This window comes from Gasterosteus aculeatus, chromosome 8, assembly GCF_964276395.1.
Source record: "Gasterosteus aculeatus chromosome 8, fGasAcu3.hap1.1, whole genome shotgun sequence".
NCBI classification, from domain to species: domain Eukaryota; kingdom Metazoa; phylum Chordata; class Actinopteri; order Perciformes; family Gasterosteidae; genus Gasterosteus; species Gasterosteus aculeatus.
This window is the reverse complement of record NC_135695.1, coordinates 8,923,805-8,943,032: the sequence shown is the minus strand read 5'-3', so window position 1 is coordinate 8,943,032 and position 19,228 is coordinate 8,923,805. Positions and strand designations below refer to the sequence as shown.

Genomic DNA, 19,228 nt, shown 5'->3' with positions numbered 1-19,228 from the left:
TTTCCCGTAACTTTGGGCAATCAGACGCGTGAGGACAGGCGGAGAGGGGACCAGCTGATGTCAACGCTTTACGACACTTCTCCGCCATTTCCGGCACAAACACATGCGCACCCGAGCGAGGAAAACATGAGAGGTCAAAAGTTATGATCCGAACCGTTAACAGACACGGAACGTAGCGAACAGACATGGTAGGTCGGACGTGTTATCTGCTGACTGGAGGGTCACTGCTGTAACTGTTCGGGAGATCAGCAGGATGCCGAAAAGCTCCATAGGCGTTCATTGCAAACAGCTAAGCTAACGTTAGCTTCACCCGAATGAGCGCGAGCCCGCACGACGCGTTCAGCGTCTGTATCGCGCGGTTAAAAGGGATCAGCGGTGCTGGTTTGAAGCAGAAGCATCTAATGCTAATTGCTAAGGCTTCACATTAGGGGACACTTGTGCCACGTGGTGCGTGTTTACGCTGCTCCGGGATGACGCTGTGTGAGCCGGTGCGGGTGATGTTATGTGCGTCTTAATCGTGTTGTTTTTATGTCTCTCTCTCTCTGTCAAACCCCAGGCCAGTTCCATGGTGGCAGTGGGACTGGCTCTGGCAGCAGCTGGATTTGCAGGTAACCGATGAAAAGTGAGCATCGAGGTCAAGGTCCAATCACCTTGACGCTTCTGTTGGTCATGTGATCGATCTGACCCGCAGCACCTCACGAGCAGTGTTTTTAAAAAAAACCTTCAACAATCCAAGTTACTGTTGATACCGGATGGGAAATAATATAAATAATAATTTATTAGTATTCTTATATGCCTATTATTTAAACTTTTCATTAAGTAAGTTATGTAATGTAAATCTGTGCAAGACGGTTCATCACTTTATATGTGGTTCTCCATACATTTGTCATATAGTAACACAAAATAAAATGTCTTTTGACACATCCCAACACAGATAACGCTCAGTATCAATGCTTACGTTAATGGATGAAGATAAATCCACGAATGTTCCTTTTGAGGTAAAAATGCTTCCCCTCATCTCCGTCAGGTCGCTATGCCATGCAGGCCATGAGGCAGATGGAGCCTCAGATGAAACAGGCCCTTCAGAGTTTCCCTAAGACGGTAAGAAGGAACCCAGTGAGTTTATCTCCAAATGTTTTGATTTTCCTTTCCATCAGTCTTTTGCCATTACGGGTCAGGAGGCAGTCCCATCATTGTTGAGTTTTGTACTTTACGTGCTGCAGGCTTTTGGAGGAGGGTACTACCGAGGTGGATTTGATCCAAAGATGTCAAAGAGAGAAGCTTCCCTGGTTTTAGGTGTCAGGTAACTCATGACTGAGCCTCAATGAGGTCCACCAGTTAGACGATAGTTTACTATTCCCGCTAATTATTCTGACTAATTCCCTGTGGTACCACCGTTCCGTGTTGCAGTCCCACGGCCAACAGGACGAAGATCCAAGAGGCACACAGAAGGCTGATGATCCTGAACCATCCAGATAGAGGTGAGTGAGGCATTGAACGTTCCCCATCAGGTCCCGTAGACATTGTACGTCACAATAAAGTGCTCCAGACGGGCGGAGCAGACTACTTTGTAGGTTGTGCATGACATGTCACTCAAACTACTTTATTTGCCAGGCTGGAAGTGTAATGTTTTGTATTTTATATAGAAATGTAACGGCTACACTCATTAACAGGTTTTATGCTGCATAATTGCCAATAAAATTAATAATTTGTTTGTTTTTCTAAAACGTGTGTGTGTCAGGTGGATCTCCCTACATAGCAGCAAAGATAAACGAAGCCAAGGATTTCTTGGATGCCCAGACAAAGAAGTGAAGATGCCGGCAATGACGAAAACGTGATGGCTCACCGCTCTTATCCAAGCCGTTTGCACTGACCCGACTGGAGCGATTTCTAACTGATTGTTGTCAAATTAAATTCATGCTGTACAAGTTGTTACTGGCATTCTCCATTATTAAGCTACATTTTACATTCATTTTGTGTACTTATCATTAACCAATAGTCCATTTTTTTTAAAGTGTTGACTCTTTCACTCGTGTACATTTGTTCACTTTTAAAAACAAATTGAAATTTAAAAAAAAATGCACTACTGGAACACCGGAGTAGATTAGATCCAGAATGGACAAGCACGCACACACAAACCAAATCTCATCCGTTCTCACAAGGAAGAAGCAGTTTTGTTTTTATAGCCTTGATTATTACTCTAACTGTAAAAGAACAGTGAAAACGAAGCCGATGTTAAATTGTGCTGGATTTCATCAATGCATTGTTTCCCTGTAGTTCCCTTATACTTCAGCTGGCCCTGCAACCACTAATAAAACCATACTGAACTATAACTAATGGCATGAAGCGTATTAGGATTTGACGTGATGAAATGATTATAGGAGACTTGAGGCTCTGTATATTACTATTTTTCACAAGAGATTCTGACACAGTTCAGTTTTAGATCTACATGGAAGATCAAGTTTATTTAAGAACTACCTGCATACAAAACATATTGCACATCAACCAACCAGAATGATCCTTTAAAAAACAAAACGTACTGTAGTTGACCCAACAGAAACACTTGGGGATGTAACAACTCTCAGTAGTCCAAATTTTCATTTGTCTCAAAAGAAAACCCTAGTTAACGCATATTTTAGTGTCAAGAAAAAGAACAGCTCTTGTTTTTGCCTTTTTTTTTTTTTAAATACTGTACATTTCTTTAATAAATAAACCAAATAAATCTTCCTTACTGGAACAGTCGTGACCAGTTTCCAGCCAGCCAGTCTGTGGAAGAACCATGAAAATGACATCGTCACCTGGGCTTGGCTTTCCAGAAACATCTCAACCAAAGAAAGATTTTCTCTTCATTTAGCTCGAATTCTTGAAGAAAAACCTCTCATTATCCCTCTTTTCATTCATGTGATGAATGAGTGAGTACTCGCTGTTCAGCAATGAGATGTTTGCAGGAAACCCGGCGCTGAACGGCTACATCTCTTTCCAGCAGCAACACTAACAGCCCGTTTCCAGACTCGACTACAATCAACTTTTTAACAGAAAATAGGTTTTGTTTCAGTGCAAAGAAAACAGCTCTATACGTTTTAGTTTTTGTTTTTTTCCAGACACACTGTATATTTGTATGACCAAAGTGGTTGCATATTTAAAAAACAGAAAGCAGCTAATGTCAAACTCAACAGGAGATATAAACATATATATCTATATAGATATATATAGAATAACTGGACTCAGTCTCCCCACAAACATAATGAACAGACACACCTGATTTGCCTCTGAAATCTGTTCAGGGTCTTTCAGTGTTTGTCTTCACCTGCGTACGCTGCCGTGAGGAAACATTAAGCACACGCTCATCTGGTTCGACTGTGGCAGAGAGGACGACCGCCTTACACAGAAATAAGTGAAACAATTTCAGACGGTGTGCAGAGCCAGGCAACAACATGTTGAATCTACTCTCAAGGCACAACAGATGATCACATGTATGTCAAACATACTCGGGTTTCCAACAAACCTGTATCTGTACTGTGGTACTGCCTATGCAGAAGATTTAATTTACAAACTACTTCAGATGCACGTTGACATCCTGAAAAAGGTTGTGGAAGCATCTTTCTGAGTCTACCTGGTAGAAGGCAGACATGCTTCTAGTCTAAAATCCTGCTGTGATCTTATTTTTACTGATAAAAAAGAACCAATGCATTCATAGCTTGGTATGGGTTCATTTCCCTGTCTCAGTCACCACCTCTCCCTGAGCTCTCAATGAAGAGTGGACCGAAAAATACAGTTACGTAGACGTCTGTGGCTCTGTGTGTGTTTGACTATCTTTGGCAAGCTCATACAGGAAGAACTATTGTAAAAAAGAAAAAGAAACCTGGAGTAAAATGAATAGCTGGACAGAACACTTGTGTAAAGGGGAGGTTACGGTGTCTAAGACGTGTGCACTGGAACTGGTTTCAAATATTTGTAAAGTAAAAGAAGAACAGTGCTTGTTGTGTTGAAACGTCTCCATTTTCAGGCTGCTCCAGAGACACGCAGATTAAATGAAGTGCAGCCAAAAAATATCAAAATATTTGAAACCCTTTCCTTTGCTCAGGTCTGACTAGGAGAGTCCGTTAGCGACAGGTTGGGGGCTTCCGTCCCCCTGGTAGGGGACTTTGGCGGGAGCTCCGGGGCCATTGCTGCACTCGGTGTCGGCAGCATTGTCAGAACCGTTGGCGGTCGCCGGTGGCGATGGTGGGCTGTCCTCAGCGATGGCATCCACCTGACCCTGAACAAAAAGGTGTGGGCACGATCATGCAATGCACTGTGTTTGAACGAATACACCAGAAGAAGTTTGCTTTTTCAAACGATCCAGAAGGTTTACTGTGACATTCAAGTGACATTTAGAAACTAACCACATCCATGTTCTTCTTGGTGTCCTTAGTGGTCGGCGTCTCTCTGCTCTGAGAATCCGCCCGTGAGATGTAGTCAGCCACCGTCACTGTGCACACGAGACAACAAAAAGGAAAAGCCAAAGTGTCACGCCGGTGCTGTGACACTTTCAAAACCCGACATCAATATTGATCTCACAAGTTACACCTCCTGTGGTGTAATAGTTAAAATGGTCGGTAGCGCAAAGCAGGGGTCTCTAAGAGTTTGGAGATCCTCCCAATTGATCCTGTCTCACAGCCTGAAAGGAGCTTTTCAGCACTTTTAGACTCTCTGATCAGTACTTCTTGCAGAACACAAAGCCCAACTGGAGGCCACGAGTTTACTTGACATCCAACACAACAGGGAGGTAAGTTAGAGGTTAAGCTTACTATGACACGGCACACAAAACAAAGAAAAAGGAAGATGCATTCTTTAAAACTGCACAGCATTCCTGTGTGCACAGTGTGGGCCAGTCAGTCAACCAATCACCTTCAATCATTGAGCAAAAGCAAGCAACACTTAATTACTTTGTGGTTAAAGAGATCATAGCAATTTTTAAACAACTTTTTGTTTTAGTTATCCGTCACACAAAGACAAACCAGAGTATTTAGAAAACGGCCTGGTGAGCAACCTTGAGCCGAGCCGTTAGGAGAACTGCTCAGGGAGGGGACACTGGCAGTTGCCATGGTTACCTGGCTGCCTCTCCTCGGGCAGGCGGATGCGGCGGCGTCGACTACGATTGCGGCGCTGAGGTTTGACTTCTGAGTCGTCTAAAGACGTTTGGGTAATCACAAAGAGAGAGATTTGGCGCTCAAATTGCCTTTGAACCGGAGACCTGTGTTTGAACAGTACCGGCTCCACTAACAATGAAAACAGGAAGCTCGAAGGAATGTCAGAGAGTTTCTTACTGAGTGTTTGTGACTATTTTGCTAACATGTATCCAGTGCAGCTTGTGTGTGCATGAGGAAGTCCTGATGTGACCACCCTACCTATTCCGTTCTCACTCGTTGAGGCGTTGTCGGACTCGCTTATGCCATCAATCAGTGTGGCTTCTTCGTCTGTTCTGCGCCGCCGAGATCTTCTGCGTCGGTTTGCAGGCAAGTTGGACTCGCTGGCATCTGTGTCAGCCGTCTGGTCCGTCTCGGTCTCCGCAGCGCCGAAGGCATTGTTATCCTCGTGGTCCCGAGGACCTGCTGCAGAACCAGATTTAGAGAAACTGGCTTGTATCAAAAATCAAACTGCCAAATTAAGAATTAAAATAATTCGTTCCTGACCATATTTACTGAAATTTCAATCAACTATATCATCTCAAAAGGGTAAAACAGCTATTTCAAAAAGATTGTTAAATCTTACTTTGTTTTATGCATGTGTTATTGAAAACATAGATAAATAGAAAGAGTTAAATATTTCCTCTCATGACGTAAACAAACAGTGAAATCTAGTCCATCATATTAGATTTGATGTTATAAATAAACTGCAACTATCACAACAAGAGGAACATTCAGGCTGCCTCACAAGACTCAAAGGTTAATATGAAGGACTATGGAAGTCCGGGCCCCCGTCTCTGCTCACCAGAGCTGTTGCTGTACCCTCCTCTTCCTCCCCGCCCCCGCACTCCAAACCCGCCTCGGCCCCTGGCGGGTCCGGGCCTCCTGCGGGCGTCTCTTTGGGGTCGTGAGCCTTTCTCTCTCTCCCTGCAAGTCGGTGGGTCAATGTATCAGTCAACTGACCGAATGTGCGCATGCTGGACTGGCAACAAAGGTATGAAAAGAATGAAAAAAAAAAAAGAAGCTCACCTGTCCTGGTCTTCTCCAGCAAGGGACCAGTCACTCAGCTCTTCCTTGCGCTCTGAATCGGTCTCAGAGGCGTTGGACTGCTCCGAGTTGGTGCCTGGGAGGAATTAAACAGCAGCCTGATAATTAATTACTTTTTTTTTTTTTTGAGTATTTCAATTTTAAAAAGGTGCCTACCATATCCGGTGCTGTAGCCGTGGCCTCTGCGCCCGCGCCCTCGGCCGTTGTAGGAGCGGCTGCCATGTAAAGAGGAGGAGGAGGCATTGCCATCCGTATTATACCCTCCGCCTCCTCCTCCTGCTCTTTCCCCTCTCTCCCTGTCACCCGGGCGATGAACCTGGGTGATCTGACGTAGCTGTTCGTCAATCTGCATTCTCTCCAGACGAAGCTGCTCAACTTCCTAGAGAAGTGGGGGGTGGGAGGAGAACAAGGGGCAATGTTGAGAATAAAGAAAAAGAAAATGAGGCAAAAAAAAAAAAAAATGAAATAAAGGGGTTTTGGGGTTTTCTCATCACTGGATGAAACATTCATAATCATCATACACACTTCTACATCACATACAGTGTGCCTTTTGTTGCATATTCTCAATCTTGCTAGGCGGCTTTCCTGTGTATAATCCTCAATCTGCCTCAGCTCTTCCTCTAGCTGCTGGCCTTCTGCAAGAAGCTCCTTCATGTCCTACACGCACACACACCGTGCACAACACACACAAGGCATCAACACACGCAAACAGACAAACACAAGCACGTGCAAAACGCACACACAGTGAAAACATACAAAGGTTACAAAGCGTTTGAATGCCACTCACAAATACACTGTAGACTGAAAATATAGAAATAATGGTAATAATCAGAACTACTGCCAGCACATTGTGTACTAGAGATGCTGAAAATCTATAAAATGTTCACATGGAGGATGTCTAATGTCTGCTTTTCCCTGTGAATCTCAGCTTCCCTCCAGCTGCTCGTTTCCTTCAAACGGACGTCACCTCTCTGCACTCCTCTGCTGATGCTGCAACACCTGCGCTCAAATTTAAATGTTTTCTAGGACCGTCACAAAATACAATTTATCAGACCCCAAAGTAGATACTGGCCATTCTAATTCTAAAAGTCCCGTATTATTTGAGTTATGTGCAACACATTGCTCTGCTTACTTAGTTTTCTGAGACACCCTAAGGTGTTTTCTTCATATTAAATAACTAATATTTACTGATTTGTTGTATACATTTCCATGTATGCCTGCAAATTACAAAATGAAATTAGTGTTAGCGTTCTGAAGTACGTTCTGAAGCCAGTTAGGGTATGAAAATAATTCCAACATGTGTTCATCCCCCCACATCATGCTGCCAGCGCCAAGCGATTAAAACACTGGTTGGTAATAAACTGGAATATTAGTTTGCTGTGGCTTTGAGCACAAACATATAATGTGCACACAAAGAAAACACAAAACATGCATGAAAAAAATCACACACACACACACACACACACACACACACACACACACACACACACACACACACACACACACACACGTATCTTACATTCAGGTAAGAGATGTGGTACTCCAGCAAGACCTGAACATTTCCAATACTCTCCTTAGTACCGACAAAGGTGAATGGGACCATTCCCTGTGTCAACAAAACAAAAAAGAAAAAGTACATGTTAGTATGGGACTGAGTGAACAACTAAGTGAAGACAAAAAGGTGACATATATCAGTACTCTACAAGCAGCTCTATCGCCGGCAGAAAGGATTTGGCAGTAGCAGGCTTACTTCCTGTCGAGGCTGCTTGGTGTCATTGTCCCCTTCTATCCTGACCCTCACCACACCGGACTTGTCCACAATCTCCTGGATGACCTTACCGTTCTTGCCAATCACTTTGCCTACGGACGCAGAGCAAGAAAAGATGGAAGTAAAAATAAAAGGAACTAACAAAACTGAAATGATGAGGTGAATAAGTATGGTATATAAAAGCGCAACACAGATATTGTTGTGAATTGTGGACTATGGTTTTGAAATCTGCCACACAATTTGTATGGAAATTATACGACCAACATAACGAGCTTCTTATTTTCAGTTGCCCACGACAGCCCCAATTAAAATTACAAGAAGTGAAGAATTCCAGCTCCGGGAGTAAATTTGTGTCTACGTACCAACGAGGGCTCTGGGCACCTGGACAGAGTCCTCCAAAAACTCCAGGTAGTTCCTGGCCTTCTTCACGGCCTCCACTGTCTGAAAGACATGACATCCTTACTCCATCTGCGCGTAACAGCATGGCGACAAGCAAGCTGCACTGAGGAAAAGGAGCTGCCTGCCAGTCGCGGAAACGGAAAAAGGTCATAACCCTTTGCTGCAGCGCACTAGTCCGTACGTGCATTTCCCCACCACTGATGCCCAAATAACACATCAACTTTGTTGTCGCTGAATTTTTGTTTTCGCAGTTTTGACTTTGGCTGACATGGAGAAGGGGGAACATCCAAGTGGGCGGAGAAAGGTGCTGATTACCAGATGAGCTGGTTTCGTAAATACAAAGTATCACAGCGTGCGCTATCTTGCCGGGGCACTGACAACGCTACGTATGTGAGGCACTCAAATATGTCCACACTGTTTTTCTTTACACTTGTCATTGTAAAGATTTACATTAATGGTTACTTTTTACCATCATTGCACTCAACACTCATCCGTCCTCCAACTCTAAAGCACAAAACGACTTACCTCTCCATAAATCCTGAACGTGCCAGTCTCCTCATCAAGGTCAATGGCACTGACCCCTGGAACTTTCCGTGCCTGCTGGATGTTGCTGCCATGGCTGCCGATGGCCAGGCCCATCAGATCCGTTCTCACCATGAACTCCTCCTGGAAGGACGACACCAGCTGCCTGGAGCTCTGCACAAACACAAGAGCAAAGTTGGCAGATATAACGTTTCAAAATCTTATGACATAATTAAAAAAGTGTTAAATATATAGATTTTTTATATACAGCTTTCTTTTCTGTTTTACCCCCATTAATACTTGTATTTCTATAAAACCATCCACAAAGTCAGTTTCAGAATATTCTTTAGAAGGTGGAAACTAAATGCTTTGAAGCTTCGACTGTCGCCGTGGTAATCTTTGTCCAAATAGTGTTCAAATGCAGCAGATTTCTTTTCTCCATATTGTACATGATTACCCCAACAATCCAAAATATTTCAATAAATAAATCAATAAATAATAATAACACATTATTCACTAAATAATTATTCATTATCCTCAGATATTCTGAGACTGACGTGCGTAGTAGTGTGTCGGTGCAGAGCTCTCCTGGGCGATGAAACAGAGCAGAGGGAAGTGAAAGAGAGACAGTCTCAACTAAAGACCCCTCCCCCCCAAAATTACCTCCCCCTCCTGCAAAAAGTCTGGAATAATTAAAAAAATCTTCTTCCCATGCTCACGTCTGTGTGTACGAGGCCACTAGCGGGCAAACTTTTCATGTACGACTTCCCGTGATATGGTCATATAGTCATTACCTGACGTTCATGTCCCCATGGGGACCACCCGACCCGGTTTACCTTTACTAGGTTTAGGGTTGCTGGTTACCCCCCCCCCTCCAGGTGTGCCCAGCTGCCTATGTGACCTCCAGTTTAACGTCAGGAATGAACCACAGCAATCTTGTTCCCAACTTACCTCCAGGTGCTTTGTGGCCTCATGGTTGCGTGACATTAGCAGCAGCTTGGTCCTGATGCTGCGCAGGTGCATGTCACTCAGCAAAGAAACACGCTTCACGGTTGCCTCATTGGTGGACTACACACAGACAGACACACACACACACACACACAAAAAAGGAATTAACATATATTGAGCTGCTCCCTTTATGATGACGACTATAAATACAGTGAGCAAATATGAAAAATATTTAGATGCAATTCTGAAAGGATCCAAACGTCATCACAGTGAGCCAGTTACCACAATCAGCAGCTGGCTGGTCTCAGGGCAGTACGAGATGCGACAGGCTCCCACAGCTTTCTTAAAATCTTTATGGGCATTCTCACTCTGGCACCTGCAATATAAAGAAAATGAATTACTCCAAACTCCTAATTGAATCACTGTTTAACCGTGCATGTGTCGTACAGTTGACAGGAGATCGTAATTGGATAAATTTGAAGAGAAAAGCAAAGCTCTGAAAAGTACAGACATACATAACGGCTACAATAAACAATGTTCTGTAGCTATGCTAGTAATTAATTGTGACGAGAACAAGCGTGCGTATTGAAGCTGTATCCCTCTCTGCGGTTGTTAGTGTATAGCTGCTCTGCGTACGCTTCTTGTAGATCTTGGGGAATGGAGACAGTGCACTTGTGAAAGGAGTTCTTGGTGATGGCCTTGTTAGTGTTGACTGGACGCAGACGCTCAAAGGTCACGATCTCATTGTAGGTGGCATCGCACGCGGCATACTCGATCACATAGAACTGTAGACACAGAGGCATATAAATCGTATTTAGGTGTGTGGAAAAATACAGATACAAATGATAAGGAGGATATCTAAAATATTATGATAATTTCATGTACATAAGTCAACGCCTCTTATATCATTTTATTTAAATAGTTAAAGACTCTTCAACTCCCCACATGTTTTGAAAATTAGATAGAAATGCTAAATAAACCGATTTATGGGAAAAGTTTATCTAGTTAACTAGTTTTATGAGTTTGGAAGAAAACCCCTGGTGTCTTGATGAGGACCAATACTCACAGCTCCCTTCATCATGCGGACTTTAGCCAGCCACCAACCACAAGGCTCCAGGTCATTGGCTTTGGAGAGGATCTGACAGAAGAGGAAGGCCCAGGCGCAGTGAGACACAAACAGAAGAAGGTAACCATGGAAAAAAAGTAGACTATACGCGTGTCCTCCTCACCTCCACCTCCTCGCCCTCCCCGATCTCCTTCTTGGCGTCGGCGGGAGGTGGCATCCGGATGTCATTGAAGGGGACCTGCCGCTCCGGCTGCCAACTGAAAACAAGGCGGTTATTTATTTTCTCGTTAACAGACGGTCCTACAGTTGTCTTAAAATTTTGAGCTTGACATGAAGGCAGCTTAGAAAAACAGAGAAAGAGACTCACTTGTTCTCAAAGGCAATGGTGAGAGAGTCATCGTGGATATCTTTGATGACGCCCTGCAGGACAAACACAAACTGGGTTAACACACAAGTACGTGACAGCGGAGTGATATGAGTGCCACCTAATCAAGACACTGACAGCACAGGACAGAAAAAGTTGACTTCTTTGAGTAAGTTCTCTCATTTGTGAATGGAATTTAAAAAAAGATATTAAAACGGCATAAATTGCAGGTTCACAGAGGGTAAATTACAAGCTTGAGTAAAGTGCACAAATACTTCTGGTTGTTCGCATACATCTTTGTAGCAGATATCTGAAAATATGTGCAAAAACCACCGATAGAATCTTACATGAAAAGAAGCTGCAAACTGAAATCAAAACTGAGTCTAGAGATGAAATGATTACTCATTGTGGTTTTGAGTCACCAGTAAGAACAAGAAAATATGCAAATGATGCTTAGTATTTAGTAGTTTCTTCTCAAATGTGAGGACATGTGTCAAGTGTTCAGGAGCTTAAGACCTGTAAGCAGCCTGCTCGTCTCTTTCAAAGGTGGGAAATCAATTCCACGTCAATAGAAACAGAATCATACAGACAGAAAACTCCGGGCGAGGGAGCGGACCCAGTGAGTCATGAAGAAAGGGCCGGGTACGCAGTGCAACAGTGCGGGAGTCACAAGGAAGAGAGGCGAGGCCCGAGGGGAAAACGAAAGGAAAGGAGCACGACTAGCAGAGGAGACGAGAGAAGGAGATAGGAAACACGCAGAAGAAGAGCTAGAAGGAAAGGAAACGGGACAGTCGCACACAGCAGGTCCAGAAATAGCTTTAAGTCTACGGTATCAGTGATCCTCTCCTGGCATGCCGGCTGGGCAGGATTGACAGGAACAGCTGGCTCACACACACACACGAAAAATAACTTCGGCGTGATGAAGTATCAAATAATAGACATCCGTCGAGTAGGTGCAGTTCAACGACAACTCAAATTCAGCATAACTAGCCACGGTGCCTCCTAAACACGACATATTTTAACAAGATACATATGATCCACGGCGTTAGCAACCAAATAAATCATACGACAGTTAACTACGATTAACAGAGGACATTTTACAGCACAGCTTCTAACAACAGTCTAACGTTACTCAACGTTAAGCCACACCGTTTGACGTCAACAGTTAGGCAATTAGCACGTTGGCTAGCGTGTAGCTCGGCGAAGGCTGCAACAGAACGACCAGCACAATAAATAAACGCTTTATCGGAATCGAACCCCAATCATCCGAGTAGGATATTGTTTCGTCACTTATGAGTGCAAAGAAGCGTCGCTAAAAACTGACAATTGGCGAAAACTTGCGAGCGACGCTAGCTCAGCCAGCTAACGTTGCAGCTAGCATTGCTAGTGCTACAGTTAGCTAACGACCGGCGGCTAGTGGGCTCACAGCGAGTCCCAAACTGATGCAGGGGTTTGTGAGACGTCAACTATAAACGCCGCGTGGTGTAAGGCGGCTATCGCGCTAACAGCTAAATCGATAAGGCGGTATTTACCTTGTAATAAGCCCCATTGGAGCCCCGGACCTCCACCACCAGTTCCTCCATAGTGGACGCGCAAAGGGTGTCGGGACGACAGGTGCTGCTGGAGGCATCGGGGCACAAGTTCGGAGGCTGGAGAGGCACCTGCTCCATGCTAGCGGTGTGCTGGTTGCTTATCTCGATACAAACACACGAGCCGAAAGACGCTTGATTGTGTTTCCTTGCACCGATAATTCATCAAACTGAAGCCTCACGTGACGTGGTCATCTTCCTGCTGTGTTTTGGTTGTCGTGGCCCTTTAAGAGGCTGTGATGGAGGCAGCGGGGAAGTCAGCGCATCCACCGAGTGGCCTTCTGCACATTCGACAGTTTGTTTTATGGTGTTTTCTATTTGCACTTTTCCATTTAATGCTACTTCATGATTCAAATTCCGGATATATGTTCGAATATATGGTATTTTACACGTTTACTCCACTACATTCATTCGACAACGTTAGTTAATCAATTGATCAGTTATTATGGAATAAGCAATCTAAATAACCTCCAACTTTCCACTCCAACTTATTAGGTCCTTCTCTATACTAGCTACACAAAATTCAGTTTACTTGTCTCATTAATAGTATATAAGTCCTATAATATTGCATTCCTCCACACAATGAGTATCCAAAGCTTTACGTTTTTGAGTGAACACCTTCAAGAAGTTTCACAGTATTACAGCAGAAATAGTGCTTGTTTTTGAGTAAAATTACTGAATTACTGCCACTTTCTGCCACTTCCTAAAGCAGTTACATATTTTTATAACTATGTTTAACTGTTTCAATTACAATTATATTTTTCAATTACATTATAAGGATTATAAATCAACTGCTCAACTGTCGTGCACTTCCTTGAAATGACATAGTGTCCATTGGAGAATTTCCCAGTGAGCATACGTTCATTTCCAAAAAGGTAATTCCTAAAATGAATTTCTTCTTTTAAAACTCATTTTGTGGGTTTCTTCACCTATGTATTACTTATTTGATATTTCTCTGGATTACTATGCAGGGTTTGGTACTTTTAGGAACTTAAGACAAGGATAAATGATGTGGTTCATTCTCAGTCTTAAACGTTTTATCACAACTGTAAATGGAACGTTACTGGTTGTAAGAATCACTGGTTATGAGAATCATCCTTCCTTTGGTTCTGATGAAGCAAACTTCATGTTCATCATCAAGAGGGGAAAAGAGGATTGAGATCACACTTGAAGAACATACCTCACTTACGTGTAGAGTTATGGTTCCTTTCCTGTTTTTTACACGATTAGATCGAATATGTCCCTGCATGACCATTGTATAAAAGTCAATTCAAAAGCATTCAAAGAGACGAAATTTGTCCAATTTCAAGCAGCTCTGACCTGATGAGCGCTCAATCTTCTTAAAGGTTGGAAACACACAAAAGCAGTTATGTTGTTTTTTTTTTCATCTGTTCAGATGCATTTAAACTGTGACTGAAATATTGAAACAGTTTAATTGATTTTTATATTTTTGTTACATGAGACCGACATAAGTGTCAATCTGGATGTATAATTAAATAGAGTGAAAAGCGATTCCTTTTCCGCATGCTGATGGCTTCTGATTCCAGCATCATTCTTGCCTTCATTCATCCACAGATGCAGCCAATAATTAAATAGTTGGAGATATTTGAAGGTGTTTTTTAAGCCAGGTTTAGTTTCCATTTCCATTTCCAATCCCGATTATTAGGCTGGGCTGCTTGGATACAAACACACATTGGACTCAACATTGTGTGCAGTAGTGAGTCAAACAGGGAGCAGTCGCCGGCGAACGTCTTTTAGGAACAACCACTGTGACACCTAGTGGCCAACAGACAACCTCCTGGGGACTGTGGCTCCAGTGCACCAGACATCCATCCTGATTTGGCACCAGCACCACAGTGCGCCAGAGACACCCTGCAAAGATTAATGGTGAAAAAAACAGATTTCAGAAGGCCAGTGTATCAAATCAATGCCATGTGTACAATATACGCTTATGAGCAAAATAACTACGGGAAGTCATCTGAGCCATTCTGGGTGTGGTCATGTTTGGTCATGTGATTGTTTTCACCAGAAAAGCCAAAAGAATGATGACTCACTCGAGAGCAGTTTTCAACAACAAAATACCACAGGAATGGCTAGAGGCGGCTATGACTCACACGTTAAACCTATACACGCATTAATGCAGGACATATACTTTTTTGTGATACATTAAAGAAATGCATATTCTTATCTGTAGTCAAACTCTATCCAGTGATGCAAGTGAAAATAGCTTATACACTGTTGAATGAGGTTCAGGAAGTTGACTAAATTCACTGAATATTTTATAATCAACAGGTGTAGAAGTAGGTGCTGTTTTGTCACACAGTTTTTGACCTTTTTGTCAATATAATGACAAAAAAAAAGACTACACAAGAGGTGTATGATTTCCCCAACAATGTCATGCATTGTTATGCTTTCATTTACAATCTGAATGCCAAAAAAAGTATGCATGATTGTATTAATACGATACTTTCCTTATTCCACAACGACCCCGTGAGGAGACACTTGGTTATACAGTAGTTACACATGTTGGAAGACAAAATAAAGTGAAATAAAGTGACAAATTATTTCTAGTTAAAGTACAATTCTGGGTATTAAAAGAAATTAATATTTGAAAAAAACATGCAGATGAGCAGACATGCAGCTTCCCCAAAGAAGACATTTACAAAAAATGCAATACGAATGTTAACAATATCCAAATAAAATGACAAGTGATTCTGTGTAACATTTATTATGTGTTGTGATTCACACGTGAAAATAAATAGTTCATATGTATGTTGTAATGACGTACGGCAGCGGCTGCAGATCAGCTGCCTCTCAAGAACGACTTTGATTCAGTGTTAAGTCAATGCATCTACTAAGCGTTGAAGAGGCGGAGAAAACTGGTATACAAATAAAGGTAAATTATAATATAACAAATAATATTATGTACAAATAATATATATTTATGTTTTTTAGGGATGTTTGAAGGCATCTTTTGATGTATTCCGGCAGAGATGATGATGTTCCTGTAGTGTTTGTGTGATTCAGTGTGTACGTGCAGCTCTGTGGTGAAAATATTCTGCTTGGTCTGAAGACATTACCACAAGACCCTCACAGTCCGCCTGATAGTCTGTTCTCACGTTCTGATTTAAACCAGTTTACCAATTCCATTATGCTAAGCCCGGACACTGGTTGGAAAATGATGAACGATTATGTGAAACACATAATCTCCCTGCTGCACCATCATTGCAATATGACAGCCAAATTTCATTCATCCTATCCAATTTCTTCCTTATTTAAGGAAAGAAAATTACTGGTCCCAGTAATCAGATATGTAGGAGTCTGTGTGCAAGAGTTAAGCCCACTCCCATTAGGCTTTCTGCCTTGCTCCTGCTGTAGTCAAACACACACACACACACACACACACACACACACACACACACACACACACACACACACACACACACATGCGCACACTGGAAGAGAGATACACATGTTCCACATGTCTGACCCTCCTCAGTTCTCACATCCCCTTTTACCCGTTTCAAGGACTATTATTTGGCCTTGATATATTCTCCACAACATCATCCGTTAGCGATGCCAGTTTGAAACACAGTGTCCTTTAAGTGGTTTAGAGAGCTGCAGGCAGGCGGTTTGCGCACACTCACACACACGCACACACACACACACACACACACACACACACACATCCGACTCTCTTCTGAAAAAAAAGCTGTACAAATGTTCTTTTCCAAACAAAAACATAATTTTATGAAATTAGGCTAAATTAGATAAGAATGCAATTCTGTCTTTTTGGCTATGATTATCCTCAGACAAAAAACATGTAAATGTAATGAGGAGACATCATCTGGCACAAATATTCATTCCCCTTCTCTGTCTCTCTTTGCTTCCATCTCTGTGGAGTTAAAGCACCAGCAAAGTGCTATATTAAAACCATGTAAAGCATCACTAATATACTCTAGATGGGGGTGTTTTGATCCCACGACTGTTTGTTCTCCTCCACACATGTCCAATTTCTCTCTCCAATTGGGAATGCATTATAGGTGTAATTGAAAATTAATAGAACATCTTTTCTTTTTTGTTTTTTCTTTTTTGGGAGAGGGGGAGTGTGTGTGTGTGTGTGTGTGGGGGGGGGGGGTAATTTATCAGGCTTCATTGTGACACCACCAAGGTCTGTTTCTAACCAGGAGCCTGGAGCACCGAGGGGCTCTCTGCGTGCCCAGGCCCCGCAGCGCCTTCCCCGCTTTGTCACTAATTGTGGCTCCTCTCCACTGAATTGTGATTCGGGTAAAAAGAGCTTGTTGGCTCGATGCAATGAAGCTGCCGACGACGCTCTCACCATTATCAAAGATACTCTTGATCTATTCAAAAGCAGGAAATAGATTTTTTTTTCCCGAAGCCCCTGTGTGCAATCACACTGGGTGGGGAATGGGGAGTGTTGGAGGGGGGGGAGGGGGTAGAGAGTAATTTGCAATGCGTCCATTAGTTCTTCATTAAAGCAAGATTAAATTGCACCTCAAATCACATCTGCCGTTTCTAGAGTAAAGGGTGACAGTTTTAGGGCCAAAACTAATTACTAGTGCCAATGAATGAGAGAGGAAAACAGGGCTGTTTTTACATGAGATAGTGTGGCCTGTCATTATATTCTGACTAATTCCACTCTGCCTGCTCTCTTAATGAGACCAGACCGTCCTCACATCTCTCTCTCTCTCTCCGTATCTGTATCTGCGCTCACTCCAAATGTATAATTTTGATAGCACTTGGAGTTTGCATTAATTAATTTTTCTGCGAGACCTGCTACAAGTGCCAAATGGGTGATGTTCTGAATTATCATTTAGAGAGAAAGAAAAGACTGACTGGCAGACGGGGAGACAGATAGTTGCTGAAACTGCGACAGAAGAGAATACATTTGAGGCAAACTGCATGAACTAACTTTAACTCTCTTTCAACTCCTCTTCGTCTTCGTCACGTTATGCTTGTGCTGTCGTGTCACGCTGAATCCCTTTTCTTTAACAATCATTTCATGTCTGGTGTCTTCAATAAAAACATAAAGTGTGGCAAGTACAGAAAAAATAAATTAGATAGAGATTAGAGTAAATCAAGGGAATTTCTCATACCATACGTAATAAATAACATTATGCATAACCTCCTCTACAGGGACACTCAGGGACACTTTTTCAAAATGACAGAACATTAAAAATAATAATCAGATGAAATTGATAAATATTATCTAGGATTTGAGGACATTCCAACCTGGACCTCCTTCCCTGGAATTGATAAACAAACATATGTCTATTTCTATATATTTTTACAAACAAATTCCCATTATCAGTCTATCTATTTTCCTTGGGAATAAAAAATGTTCGGTGGACCACTCAGCACAATGTGTATTATACTGTTTTAGGTCCGTTACTTATTGCCTGACATCATCTGTCTCATCATCATTTCAGAGATGTGTAATGCTCCTGAATACATTAAGTTAGCAGTCTTTTGTACAGTAAAACTATTAACATAGTATTTTGGCCAAAAGCTTAATTCACGAATAGTCATTTTAATAAAGCTCGGGCAATTGGTTGATTCATTTAATTGATTTGTCAGACAATGTTATTTAGCAATGATTTGGTTTCCTCATCGTTTTACCTTTTAGTTTCAATAAAAAATTGCCAACTTTCTGGCTAATACAATCAGCTTAACGGTCAGTTCATTAGTAACTTTCTTCATGAAGAAATCTTTGCTCTTTTTTGTCTGTGTAACGAACCTTCGCCCATCAAGTCAGCTTCTGCAAGGAACGCCTGAGTTACAAAAATGTTGTATCTGTAATTTAGGTCGTTTACAGTTTACCAATTCAAGTATGTTGCCTTGACCGATGGAAACATGAGAAGCAAACTACCTTTGCACTTTTTTTCATTTCCAACCAACCCTGTTTACTAACCGGGACGGGAATTTACCGTTACGGGTGCGACCCAGCGGCCTGCTTCCTCTCCTCCCCCCCTATCTGCGCGGATTGACAGACGCTGCTCTCCTGTGCTGGAGGTGGAGGGCGGTTAGATTAGAGCTAAGAGCTGAGAGCAGCCGAGTCTCACAAACAGGATTTATCATGTTGTCTCACAGTGGCAGCCCTGCCTAGGATCACATGGTGCTGATGAGCCCTGGTGCATAACATGCTTATGGCAGATACACCGCGATTTACAGCGACAGGAGAAGTGCAGAGTACACACACTTAACATGTGTGCATTTGTTAACAGTGCACAAAGTTGAGATGTTGCCATCTTCAAATGAGTCAACAATGTTGCGAGGCTTTACCTCTGCACTGTGTCTAAATCTCTTAATGCACGTTACAGGCTTTTCAGAGTTGCC

The 19,228-nt window shown here is 42.5% G+C and overlaps 2 protein-coding genes across 10 annotated transcripts; one reads left to right on the top strand and one right to left on the bottom strand.

The window, feature by feature from the left end:
• Nucleotides 1-2: 2 nt before the first annotated feature.
• Nucleotides 3-1,932, top strand: dnajc19 (DnaJ (Hsp40) homolog, subfamily C, member 19). Its single transcript, XM_040184150.2, has 6 exons — nt 3-188; nt 557-608; nt 1,028-1,101; nt 1,224-1,303; nt 1,411-1,481; nt 1,742-1,932. The coding sequence occupies exons 1-6, from the start codon at nt 186-188 to the stop codon at nt 1,810-1,812; spliced, it is 351 nt and encodes a 116-aa protein (XP_040040084.1). The 5' UTR covers nt 3-185; the 3' UTR covers nt 1,813-1,932.
• A 500-nt stretch (nt 1,933-2,432) lies between these two features.
• Nucleotides 2,433-13,156, bottom strand: fxr1 (FMR1 autosomal homolog 1). 9 transcript variants are annotated; one of them, XM_040184141.2, is made up of 19 exons: nt 12,815-13,146; nt 11,286-11,338; nt 11,082-11,175; nt 10,919-10,990; nt 10,489-10,637; nt 10,135-10,228; nt 9,856-9,972; nt 8,908-9,078; nt 8,346-8,424; nt 7,966-8,075; nt 7,735-7,830; nt 6,756-6,872; nt 6,372-6,594; nt 6,198-6,291; nt 5,974-6,095; nt 5,391-5,594; nt 5,094-5,171; nt 4,386-4,471; nt 2,433-4,258 (listed from the first exon to the last, which is right to left on the bottom strand). In XM_040184141.2, the coding sequence occupies exons 1-19, from the start codon at nt 12,950-12,952 to the stop codon at nt 4,091-4,093; spliced, it is 2,265 nt and encodes a 754-aa protein (XP_040040075.2). In that variant the 5' UTR covers nt 12,953-13,146; the 3' UTR covers nt 2,433-4,090. The 9 variants fall into 9 exon arrangements, with proteins under 9 accessions (XP_040040075.2, XP_040040076.2, XP_040040079.2 ...); XM_040184142.2 differs by having other exon boundaries at nt 7,735-7,827; XM_040184145.2 differs by having other exon boundaries at nt 7,735-7,821.
• Between the last annotated feature and the right edge of the window lie 6,072 nt (nt 13,157-19,228).

Coding starts and splice junctions, on each gene's coding strand:
- dnajc19 (XM_040184150.2), top strand. Junction 609..1,027: donor GGCAGCAGCTGGATTTGCAG/GTAACCGATGAA, acceptor CATCTCCGTCAG/GTCGCTATGCCATGCAGGCC. Junction 1,482..1,741: donor CCTGAACCATCCAGATAGAG/GTGAGTGAGGCA, acceptor TGTGTGTGTCAG/GTGGATCTCCCTACATAGCA.
- fxr1 (XM_040184141.2), bottom strand. CDS start 12,952: ATGGAGCAGGTGCCTCTCCAGCCTCCGAACTTGTGCCCCGATGCCTCC. Junction 6,292..6,371: donor CGGCTACAGCACCGGATATG/GTAGGCACCTTT, acceptor AATTCCTCCCAG/GCACCAACTCGGAGCAGTCC. Junction 6,096..6,197: donor GCTGGAGAAGACCAGGACAG/GTGAGCTTCTTT, acceptor ACCGACTTGCAG/GGAGAGAGAGAAAGGCTCAC.